The following is a 12,756-nucleotide window of genomic DNA, read 5'->3' as shown; positions in this document are numbered from 1 at the left end:
TAGTTGGGAGCTATGTTTCTAGTCATGTTTCTAAGACAGCAGTTTTAGACGCATCAGCCCCATGTTTAGAAACACTAAGCAAGCGTATGGAGGAATGACCTGGAGAGTGAAAAGTCAATTATAAATGTATCCTTTAAATCAATTTTTGACTTGGGTATTACTAGTCAGCCCAGAGAACTATTTTGGACCTCCAATCACTGACTTCTGCATAGTGTCTTAACTGATCATAGATGCACGGCAGTTTTTCAAAAGCATAAAAACAAACTTTCATTGTGTTTTTGACGTCATGGAAGTGCATGTAAATAAGCAGGGTGTCACTGGGTGCCAGCCTAGACCAAATGCCAAACAGTTTCAGCATACGGAATTACTATATTTTGTTCAGTACAATTTTCTTTATACAACAGCTCCTGGTGCACAGGCCTTACACTAGCTCCTAATACCTCAAAACATGACAAAAAAAAGACACTAGAAAGGCAAATATGCTGCCTATACAAATATTGCTTAGTATAAATAAACATGGTATGTATAATATTCTGAACGCCTAAGACTACTACAAATATTAAAAAATACCGCAAAATGTTTCCAGTCTGGGTAAGACCAAGTCCACATCCTTGACTGTAGCATCAAATTCCTAACGTGCCACACTCATTAATCTGCCATACTTACGTTTTATCCAGGAAATCCATGAGCGGCCGAAGCACAATCTCTGCATCAATGGCTGCACTGTTCTTATTGGCCACTGTGTTCCCATTTCCTCTCATTTGATTGAGTTCAGAGTTCATTTGTCTTACACAACCTTCAATAATAAATTGGAAACTGTAGGATAGAGGGAAAAACAAGAATGAAAGAATTATGGGGTAGAAGACAGTATTCATCATTCTGCATGAGATTTGTCAACAAGAACTGAATTTCCTCTGCAGTGTTGGAAAGTTTGCAAATGCAAGATGCTGCAGTGCTACAGACCGAAAATATCCCCTCCTATGCATTATAACTCATAAAATTAATACATTTACTGTTTTGATTTTTTTTCTTCTTTTTCTTGTTTCAGTTCTGTCATTATGCTTTTCATACATCTGTGGTAATGCCAGTTATTTTCTGAAAGCAATAGATGTACAAAATTTGTAAAGCCACAATTTAGGATATGACTGACTACAAGCTAGCAACAGCTCAAGATTTTATTTTTGCTGTGAAGGCACAACTGGAAGAGAGGACCAGAGATTATTTTTTTTTCTTTGTGGTTAATAAAAGAAACAAGCTTTGATGTTCTCCTTGAGGACAAATAGAAAACTTCTACTGATTTTGCCTTGTTAGGTTCAACTCGTCTTTTTCCTGGGTTTCACACAGAGTTAATGCTATTAGAAGCTTTGCCTATTTCTTTGCAACTAGTTGGAAGGGCTAACACATTCGGACTGTTTAAAATAATCTTTCACCAAAAAAACCCACCACATTTAGAAGTTGTTACAGATACTTCCTCCTTGAAGGAATCTTTTTCACCTCAAGGGGTATGTGAACAAGCTCTTGCTCCTCAAGTTGTGTCTTGTCAGCTTATGTCCAAATTGTTCAGTTTCCTAATTGATCTGGTAGACAAATGTGTGTGACAGTCTTCTGATATCATTGATGCAGTACAATTGTCAATAAGTACATTTAAATGATACAGAATGGCAGTTACTCAGCATCAACAGTTTGGAGTCAGAATAAGGCTTCTGTATACATAGTAACTTGGTTTATGAATTGATTTACAATGAATGAAATTGTTTTTGTATTAGTTTATGAACAGAAATGCAAAACACAGGCCATAAATATACCAGGCCTTCTAATGTGAAAAGATAAATAGCAAAAATTAATGCAATGAAAGTGAAAGAGAATTCACTATAAGAGAAAAAACAATCAATCAAACAAAAAAAACACAATTATGCATTAAGTTCCAGCTACATTGCTCATCAAAAAAATGAAATGCAAATCTCCATGTGAAAACACTGGAAAATCAGAAGCTTTTCGGTTGACATGGACTTACTTACACACTCTAGAGCCTTGGGTAAAATGACCATAAAGCTGTTATTGAAGCTGCTCATGTAAACACAGTCCCTCCAATAAAAGCAAAAATAATTAACTGGCATTTTTTAGTGGCATTAGCCGTCTTTCTAACATTGTTAACCTCACAAACTCTGGCAGTTATCTGACTCACAAGTAGTCTGTTTTAGTTATCTGAAGCGTATTCTAGAGTGAAATAATACTGAGTATTCTCTTCCAGAAATCTAACTGTCTCATTCAAAAAAGAAACCCTGGAATGAGATAACCATTCATGCCCTGTCAACAGAGAAAGCAGGGTCTGGTAACAAAGAGGAAAATAAGAAACAAAGCACACGCAGGAAAAGTGAACACAGTCCACCCAGATGGTTCACTGCTGGATTAAATAAGCCACTACAGCCTTTGCTTAATGAGTACCACTACAGCACTAATCCCCCTTTCTTAGATTCCTTTCTAATTTGAAGCAAAAATAGCTTGCAGCTTCTCATAGCACAGATTTGCTGCTGGCCCATTGAGTCTGAGTACTTAGTCAAGACTTCAGAGTGCACTCTGATTAATGAAAAATTTTGAGAGTAAGACTTAATTCAAAATTCTTGCAGACCCATAGGTAAGCAAATGACCCAAGAAGATCAATCATAGTGACATTTCAAGCAGGCTTGACTCAGGCAGACATCCTTGGTTGAAGCATGACACTCAGAAATAAGTTGTCAGTCTCGGGGAGTAACATATACATGGTCAGAGAGAGGTTTAACATAGCATGAGGCAAGAAAAAAACAGCTATTTTTGTTTTCCAGAAAGCATAACAAAAGTCAGCAGCCTCATTTCTGTGACACATTAGTGTCTACAGACCATTTTCACTTTTCTTTGCAGCGAAGTTACTGCTCTGTTTCAGTGTTTAAACACCGATGCACACCATAATATCAGGGCAGAAGCAAACTGTGCTGCAGGACATCCAAACAACCACTGAGACTTAGGCAATAAGTTAGATTTATGAGCAGGACTATTTCTCTAAGATTTGCAATAAAATAAGTTGGTTACCTTGTGGCATATGTTACACTGAGTTCATCCAGTACATTACTAAGTTTCACTTGGAGTTCTTTTAGAACAACACTAGCTTCAGGATCCAACTGCAAAGAGATAAGTAATGTTATATTTTTCTTATATGCTTTTTTTTTTGTTAAATTAACAAATTTGGAATTATATGCAATGATACACTGCAATATGGGAAATCAAATATGGAAACACCTGTTACAACACAGGATTGCTTAGTAAGCCTAAAATTCCAATTACCAGTCAAAGGAAAATGTTTGACTGTAATAATGAGGAATTATGTTGTTGGAAATCAAAACTGTGCCACGGAGCAGTGGCTTTCTGTGGGACAGTGAAAATTTTGTTAGCAGACACAAGAATAGAATGAATTACTATTTTCAGGCCAATGGAATTCACAAAGCATACCAAAAGAAGGAGGCATGAGGCATTAGTGCTTATGTTAATAATACTGTCTATGGATCTCCCTCCCTCCCTCCCTCCCTCCCTCCCTTCCTCCCTTCCTTCCTTCTGGTGCATTTTACCACTGCCTATATTTATTTATTTGTGTTTTCCTTGGAAGATGTTTCCATTTTCCCATTAATGCATCATGAAAATAGAACAGCCCACTCTGGAAAAGATGAAGACTATCCATGCTGCTTCTACTGATAAAGTATGAGGGAAATGAATCTACTGAATTTCCGTATTTCTATTTCTAAAAGCCATTAAGACATACATAATTAAAGCACAGTGCAAAACATTCAGATGTACAGGGAGAACAGCTCCTGTATCTTTCATATAAGTTTTCTAAACATAGGAAAAGAGGAAATGCAGGGGAGAAAAGTAATTTTACATTTACAGGGATGGGGATCCATGCACAGATATTTAATCAAAAAGGTACTCTTTTGGTATTGGCCAGCAGCTTGCTTTATTTGCTATATTTGCTATGTACACTTTTTCAACTAAAAAAAAAAAAAAAAGACTTTTTTCTTTCTCCTTAATCTGTAACATTCAGGAAAAATAGTTACAGCCCATTGTAGGATATGATTGATGATCATCAGGACCAACAGCAGAATACAAATTAATAGCTGATGTTCCAGGTTTTTCAGCTACCTGCACTGTACTGTTAGGGAGTGATTTTCAGTGATAATCCTCAAATTCTGGGCTCAGTTCTGCAATAATGTCAGATAAAGATCTTCAGCCAATTTCAAAGGAAATTTTGCATTTGGAATACATAATCAGGTCATGTTCATATCTTTTGACTATATGAGTGGGGTTTAGTGCTTATTCTTCATCTGATGCTTCAGAGAGTATTTCAGAGTACTATGGTGCAGTAGGTCAACTCTTTTAATCATGCTTTAGAGAAAGGAGTAAGCTGTGTCACAGCACATTGGATGTCTTACATAGGACTACACAGGAATTCTAATGCAAAATACAGGAAAATCTAAATAACCCCTGAAACACCCCCAAAGATCTACTGTGTTAAGTCTTACGCCATCCTTTCTCTCCTTAAAGATTATGTGTGGTTTAAAACCATAGAAAATCTGACATGTTCATTACGGTTTGTCAAAAATATGAAATAGGTGAAGAGGGTAATCGCCATATGTCCTTTAGAATATAGTGATGTGTAGCACTTTTCTAATCCGAGAAGCTGCTATTTTAACACTGTGAATACTTTGTTTTTATTTATTTTGCATTGTGAGAGGTTCTGTTGCTTCTTCACTTCATGTCTTAGTAATTTCCCTGGCAGATAAACTCTGACAGTTCAAACACTTAAAGTGATTGCTTTCCTTCATATGAAAAGCAGAGACTGAAAAACTAATTTTACTGAAACGTCTGTATTAGTTAGCAAAGCTAGAGTTGACTAATGAAGGCAGCAATTTTTCCAGAAGATGTGTTTAACTAGGGAATTATAACACCTCCTTTGGTAGGATGCATACAAAACATAAACTTAAGAACTCCACTAGAATATTAACACATTTAACAAAGAAAAAATGAACGCAAATGCATTCACATTGAACATGGTACACTTTAAAGAAAACACAGAATACTGGGCAGTGTGGGAATAAAAATGTTGTTTAAGCAGAGTTATGTTGTTTAAAGGTAAGGAATGGGGTATTGAGATATGCTTGCAGTGATGAGAAAACTTAGCAGGCAACCTTGTAAAATGCAGACAACCAGACTCCTTAGTAGAACAATTAGGTGAAAGTCACGGTGTTAAGTCAAGTCAGATAACTGAAGAAACATTACCACTTCAAACAGTAAAAATGTCAAAAGAAATTTGAAATTTAACAGGCCAGCAACTGAAGGCCGTGCACTGTCTGTGAAGCATCAGATAGATTGTGAACCTGGATTACCCACTCAGTGGGGAAACAGGGGAGGGTCCTGTCATCAAAAAGTATATAAACTGTTTTGGAACCAGTAGGTGCGCTCCTTCTTGTGGGACGCCCGCCATTGCAATCGTGAATAAATTACTACTTCACTGAGATCCTCGCCTGAGCCTAAGTTATTGGCTACGGAGTGTTTCTCACAGGCAGAAGACTAAATTTCTTACCACATTATGCACAAGCTAGAGAATCATCTTTTTACTAGGTCAATGTAGTTATTTTCTATCAGAGGTTGTTGTGAAAACCCCAAAATACATTTGCTAAATTCACCTGAAATTGGACTTAGTTTGGTCAACAATAGAAGGATCAATTACTAATATCATATTGTGAACAAAACACACATTATAGAAAGCTGCATGCAAGCGCTTACAGTTTTAGGGGACTTTGTGCTCACAAATTACACAAACGAGTTTGTGTGCACAGCTGGAGGCAGCTGGCAGGACATCCAGCCTTGTGAATACACATGTTCGTGCTTACTAATGCAGTGTCACAGGGAGCGGTGGAATGTAAAGAGGTATGCAGGCTGACCATCCAGGTGACAAATACCTGGTGGTGTTGTGATGACTAAGAATACGTTAACAATGTTTCTGAGTACCACTTTTTTTTTTATTTAAACACAGGACAACTTGAGTTCTTCACCAAAACTAAGATGTGCACTTTTCATTTACTTTACCATGTCTCCTCTGTGTGTCAGTGAGTTCCCAGGGCAAATCAGAGGGTCCTCAGGCATCAGTCCTTGTCTGGCACCATCCAAATATACCTCAGCTATGAGCCACTTTTTGTCTGATATGAAATGACTATGGACTACTAAGTTCTGTATTGTGAAAGTCCTTGGGGAGTATACTGTTGGTAAAGATGGCTTTAGAATGGCCTTGGTGCAGTGGAGATAAGATGTAGCAGCTTTTGGTACCACTGCACATCACAAACTAATTTTTATGGATTTTCTTCTGCATGTCTTATCTTTGATGCATAAATTAATCCACTGATTTGTTAATTAAAAAAATAGGTTCAGCTGTGATGCCTTAAAAAAAAATTTGGAGAATAAAAAAGGAATTTCAGTGGAAGCAGAGACTGTTATTGTTTCCCTTTTAAATATTCTATAAAGTTGCAATTCACTACGTCTGCATTCTGCAAAAATGACAGTGCTGACAGCATAAAATCACGAAAAGCTCATAAAGGATTTTTTTTGTTTGTTTGTTTGTGCTTTTGAAAGATCTAATATTTCAGCAATGGTGTGAACGCGCCTGCTAAGGCGCTTTTTACCAGGTTTGCTTATTCTCAAGAAAGTATTGTGTGGGAAATGCACTATAGGAATGTGCAAATGGTTTAGCTTAATGAAGTGAGATTTACACAGGTTGACATAACAACACTTACTACTTGAGAAAATAACACACAGCTTTCAAAGCCACTGTGTAAAGGAAATAAATCTCCCAGCGAGGCAGATCAGTAATGCAGAGGTGAGTTCATTTATCCAGTGACCAAGAAAAGTCCTGAGCATTGTTGACTAATATTGCTTCCTAACAAGAGAGCAATGATTAAAACAAGCATGTTTCACAAGCTCATCTGCTGTTGGAAAACTGCAAATCTGATAGCGCAGAGTTATTATGGGAAGGGAAATTTGTAAGAACTTGGGTAAATGGAATTTTTATTAGTAGCAGTTTAAGAAAATAGATACAAACATGCTCAGCTGCAGAACTCTCAGCTACCCAGACAGATGATGAATTTTAGGGGTACCCTAGTCCTAATGTTATGCTACTTTGCGATCATCTAGAAGGAAAGGTAGGCAAAAGAGAATGCTAATCAGCATTGAAGATTATGTCATATGAGGATATAGATAAAGCATCTACAGTATTGGAGACTTTTTTTTCTTCAAGTCTTGCCTGCTCCTATAGAAGAATGAAAATGAAGAATAAAAAACAAACAAAAACCCCAAATCCAACATGCTGAATAATTTTTTCAGGAAAAGAAAAAAGAAAACCATAACTGAACGGATTACTGCAGAAGGAAAGAAGACATCATTAAAGTTCCATAACTAATGTAAGAATTGCTACAGAGGAAAGACAATTTATCTCAGCTTTTTGTGTTGCATTTACAGTTCATGACATATGTGGGCTAGTCTTCAAATATTGTGGTAGGCTGCTAGCTGTCAAAATCTGGATTTTGTTTTTAAAGACATTTTATTTGAGTAGGTGAAATGCTACTAACCTGTTAATTTATAGACCATACTTTTCTGTCTTTCTTATATAAATAAAATTTATAAATTTCTTTATAAACATTTAAAATAAAAATATAAACACATTTATATATAAATATATAATTATATTTCTTTATAAAGATTTGTCTTCATAAATATTTTTTTTACCATCTTAAATAACAGTGTTTTTTTTTTTTTTCTTCTTACCCACAACAGAACACACACCTTAGTCTGTTGGCACACTTCATACAATCTGTTAATTATGGATTATTTAATAGATATTTAGTAGTTCAACTTTTACTTAATGCTAAATAAAAGCAAAAAATAGTTTTGTTGAACAGGTGAAAATATTTTAAAAAATGTTTGTACATAATTGCTTCTAAATGCTGCTTAAAGCTGTGATTTTTTTTTTTTTTTTTTTTTTTAATGCTACAAACCTTGGAAATGAGTTATAGTTCTGATGAATTTGGCTGCTTTTTATATAATGTGTTAAATGGAGCTATTCTATGCTGTAATTTAATGTACAGACATAATCTTGTTAATGTCAAATTTGTTTCCATAGGAAACTACAGAGATGAAAATTACTTTTGCATGAGTTAATTGGAACCTTTCTAATCTTAATTCCATTTATCTGCATTTATCTGGAATTTCACAGCATAGTTTGCTTATACTTTCTTAATGGGACTACCTGGTTACCTCTGTTCAGAAAAACAAACAAACAAACAAAAAAACATAAAATATTTACATCTAGGAAAGAGACAGCTATTTATCAGACCTGTCACTTCAGTGACAGATCCCCCCAGCTGACTGCCTAGGTATGGTGAATACAATTTAGACACTTTAGAAGTATTCTGCCTAAATATTTTATGGGTCTGGGCATTTGTCATCCTATCAAAGTCTTCAGGCCCACATGTAGACTTCTGTAGGAATTCCTGAGCATTGCATGTAAAGCTGGAACTAAAGTTACTGGAGTGGAAATATGATTTACCTATATTTGATATAATACTTTTGCACATAATCTACTTTGCTTTCAATTTTTATTTTTATTTTTTAATAAAAAACAACTAATTGATATAGCTCATTTCTGCTGTATTTTGCCATGTGGGGAAAAGCAAAACAAATATTAGCTCTTTTTTCTTTCCCTTTTATCAGCTCCCAGTGTGTCAAACATGAAAGAATGATTTAGTGAAGATGTAAGCAATCTTTTTTAGACTAAACAAACTGGAGGTCAAAACAAAATTCTACATTATGATAGTCTGCTTACCACTATTTTGTCATTGACTTGACCAAAAAGAAAACTGGGTTGTATCCCACTTTACTATCTTTATTATGGCAAACTGCTCTCATTCATATAATCCTGTAAGAACTCCTCCCCGTTAGGCTACGGCAGACAAGAAGAGTTAATGAAGAAACTCATTTTGTTCAGACTATTTTATTTTAATGTCAGGAGAGCAGAGAGCCTAGTTTTTTCTCTGTTTATACAGCTCCCTGTCCTGCAATATGTAATAGGCCTAATCTGAATATAGGGACTGCCATTTGATTGTGGTATTTTGACTGCATAATTTGAAAGACATACTGCTCATAATGTGGCACTGAGGACATTAACAACATTTAATTTTTCTTAGAATTAGTTTTGCTTTAACTGAGATATAATTAATTCTGTTAAAATTATCTGGCTTTTTTTGCCCTCCACAAGTAAAAAATGTAACTATTTTCTTTTGTAAGGAAGCTGCTTACAGGCTTTATTTCTGGCTTTAAGTACTAGTTTAACAAGGCAAATTGGCCATTAGCATTTATGGTCTTGGAATGTCTAGGGAATTATCTATTCCAATTGGAGGACAAATACTTTAGGGGCACTTGGATATGAATGAAAAAAAATAGAACATGAATGTACTTCTCTGCAAGAAATTGCTCTAATGAGAAACAAACAAAACCTTGAATGTAGGCTGCAGGGGCAAAGTGTTTTGTGGTTCACTATGCTGCCAGCAGCAACATCCCAGCCACTTTCCCCATTCAGGTCAAAGCCTGGTGCTGATCAGGTTTTGGACTGAAATTCCACCCTAAGATGTATATAAGAGATTAGTGAGGAGACTGAAAGTGCTGTAAATATATTTTTGTGAAAATTAAACTTGTGCTTTTTTTATTTGTTATAATTTATAAAGATGAGGAAATAAGTATTTTGGACTTTTCTTTTCAATAGAGCTGTTTTTCTTAAATATTGCATATTAATTCTGCCCCTCCTTGAGTTTGTTGGAGCAGCTGTTAAAGGCCTATTTATTTTTATTAATGTGTTACTGTTACCATAGCACCATGCTCTTTTTTAAAAATATAAGTTAGTCTTTGTTGCTCACTGGGTCTTCCAAAAAAAAAAAAAAATATCCCTTTATTTGGGAGGTTCATCTGGAAGTTGCTATTCATTACTGTCCAGTGAGCAGGAAATGGGGGAGTATTTTACCTCGGCAGAGCCCTGCTGTAAATGTTTTAATACAAAAACTGTGTGTTTTCCAATTCTCTAACACATTAGTTCTAAGGTTTATGAAAGTATCAAACTTGTCTCAAGAAAAAGCTGATATATATGTAACTTATTTTCTTCAAGCCAGCTAGTGATAATAAGGATAGTATATTCATGATATAAGCATTGCTTTTTAACAAGAAAGCAGATTTCTGTGTCTTGAAAAGATGTTAATTTCATAATTAGCTTTCAAAACTGGCAGTTAAAAACACAGACAATAGTTATTGTTAGCAGTCAGAAACATTTATGACTGTTATCTGCAAGCACATGTACACACCTACAGAAGGTGAATTCCAAAAATAGACTGAGATCTTGAGCATTTTAAAATGTTTTCTGATACATTAGTCAAATAAGAATGATTTTGTTTAAATAAATACATATGACAAGTTTGAAGTATTCATGTAGAAGACTAGCAGTTGGCCAGGCAAGCATTTGCTACCTTGTTTTTTTGTGCTATTTAACTAAAACAAAACAAGCAAACAAACAAAAAACAACAGCCAGGCTTTCAAAATCAATGCTATTTCATCACCAAAATGGTAATAACTCAAAAAAGAATATCTTAGTGTTTATTCTGATTAGCCAAAGGAATTTTTACAAGTGTAGAACTGTAATTCTCATTCATGGTCATTCAACATGCGAAGACTAGAATCGGCAAGTACTGAAACACATATTTATGCCCCTTTCCTATTGACTGGACTTCAGGCACTTTTAAAGTCTTAATATATATAAAAAGAGATAAAGCCAAGCATTTTCTGGACTGTTGAGTAGCAGCTCTTGCTGAAATAGTGCCTAATCTTGGATAGAAGTAAGTCCTCAGATATTGAAAAGTGCACTTAAAAATATTTTCATAGCTTTTTAGAAATTCTGAACGACTTCACACTATCTGCCTAGTAAAACATTTCAATTTAGAGTGTCAACTGAAAGCCCAAGCATAGCTCTTTTTTATTTTAGTTCATAGGGAATTACACAAATGCATCAATGGTGATTAGTAGGAAATGTGACTGTTCTTAGCCTTAGAAAATATGTTCAGAAATAATAAAAGATGCTTACTATCACAAACCTCATAAGAGAATCTCTCTCCTTCTTTCTTCTGCTCAGTGGATTGCAAGTCAAAGGCATTAGACAAAGACATGACACATTACAGACAAAGCACAAGGCACATATTTTGCAAAATTTTCAGATACAGGCAAAACATACCAATACATAAAAAAGCAAAGTATGGTCCAATATAAATGTTAAAGTAAAGCTGACAGTACAGACTACAACACAAAACACTCAGTGCTGATAGAACTTTACAGATCATTAGCATATTTCTGTGAAATAATGCTAAGTCTTTCTGGCATTGCCAGGGCATTAAATAGTTCTGCATATATTGTTTTTGAAATTCTGATTTTCTTTGCAAGCAGAAGTGAAGGCTGTTACTGGGTTGAAAACATGGTGCTAATGATCTCTAAGGAACTTTGAGTGATCCAGGAAAAAAATACAACTCACCTCCTTCCCTCCCATGGACTCAAACATTTTCTCAAGCTGGACTCGTAACTGTTGAATGTTGTTCATCAAGATACAGGGCTAAAAAGAAAACACAAAATGTGAGAAATAGGCATATTTCTTTTATGCATGAATATGTGCATTCATAGTCGTTAGGCTGAAGGCAAGTTCTTCAGTAGCCCTACATTCATGCAGTTAGGTTCTTAGAGACAAATCTGTGTTTCCTGAGCTCTGCTGCCTCTCCTTCCTTATTTCACACTCCTCTTTGCCCAGCCAGCAAACCCACACAGCCAGTGACTGTCCGTTATGCCCTTAAGACAATGTCGCCGGAGACTGAATACCTTCTCCCAACCAGCTGGGCAGTTTTCAGATCTCAGTGTTTCTTGTTCTGAACCTTACATGCCATGTAATTGCTAGTCATAATTAATATAATTACATCTTGTGGATTAATCACATACATTATTATCTACTTAAGAACATATACAATAACGACCAAAGTACTTTGAGAGTGAAAATAGACCGGGGAGAGATTGGTTCCTAGACCCAGTCTTTGCAGAAAACTGTGACAGCTCTGTAACTCAGAAAATGGCTGATGCGTAACTATGTGAATAAAACAACAGATAATGCCTTTAATAACAGAATATTATTCCAGAAGTGTACTTTTTTTTTTTTTGGTCAAAATGTTTGTGAATAGGCATGATTTTCTTTTCACTGCTGCATGGATAAAGCACAGAGAGTGATAGTAGCAGAAAAGTCTGCACACACTCCCTTCACAAGAAATAATGATCTTACAAACTCTTCCATGAATATCACTGATAAGAGAAGCAAGCCAGTGCAAAATGAAAACTCAAATGGATTTTTTTTCCCTTGGAAAATAGGAAAAAAAAGATGAGAAGGTATATTCGGAAACAGAACACACAGATTTTTACTCACCACATTTTCTTTATCACAATATGAGCTGAAGTAATTTGAAATAATTGCAGCATACTGAAGCAGCACCTTGTTGATAGTCTAGGAGAGGAAAAGAAAGTTTTAAATGATATCATCATACAAAACAAAAATAAAAAATGAACACAAAAAGGTTTGTAGAAGTTACAGATTTTACAGGTGCTTACAGATTT

The 12,756-nt window shown here is 35.3% G+C and overlaps 1 protein-coding gene across 12 annotated transcripts in view; it reads right to left on the bottom strand.

Annotated features, from left to right (window-relative positions):
* The window catches only part of UNC13C (unc-13 homolog C), a 222,125-nt gene that overhangs the window by 28,233 nt on the left and 181,136 nt on the right, over positions 1 to 12,756 (bottom strand). For 11 of the 12 annotated variants that reach the window (XM_040569745.1, XM_040569746.1, XM_040569747.1 and 8 more), the window contains 5 exons: positions 12,569 to 12,646; positions 11,639 to 11,716; positions 11,208 to 11,237; positions 3,067 to 3,155; positions 667 to 816 (listed from right to left, as the gene is read on the bottom strand). In XM_040569745.1, the coding sequence (XP_040425679.1) occupies positions 667 to 816; positions 3,067 to 3,155; positions 11,208 to 11,237; positions 11,639 to 11,716; positions 12,569 to 12,646 (425 nt within the window). The remainder of the gene's footprint in view (positions 1 to 666; positions 817 to 3,066; positions 3,156 to 11,207; positions 11,238 to 11,638; positions 11,717 to 12,568; positions 12,647 to 12,756) is intronic. The other variant, XM_040569742.1, reaches the window with a different exon arrangement.

The sequence above is a fragment of the Cygnus olor genome, chromosome 11 (genome assembly GCF_009769625.2).
Source record: "Cygnus olor isolate bCygOlo1 chromosome 11, bCygOlo1.pri.v2, whole genome shotgun sequence".
Lineage (NCBI taxonomy): Eukaryota > Metazoa > Chordata > Aves > Anseriformes > Anatidae > Cygnus > Cygnus olor.
This window is presented reverse-complemented; position numbering and strand designations above follow the sequence as displayed.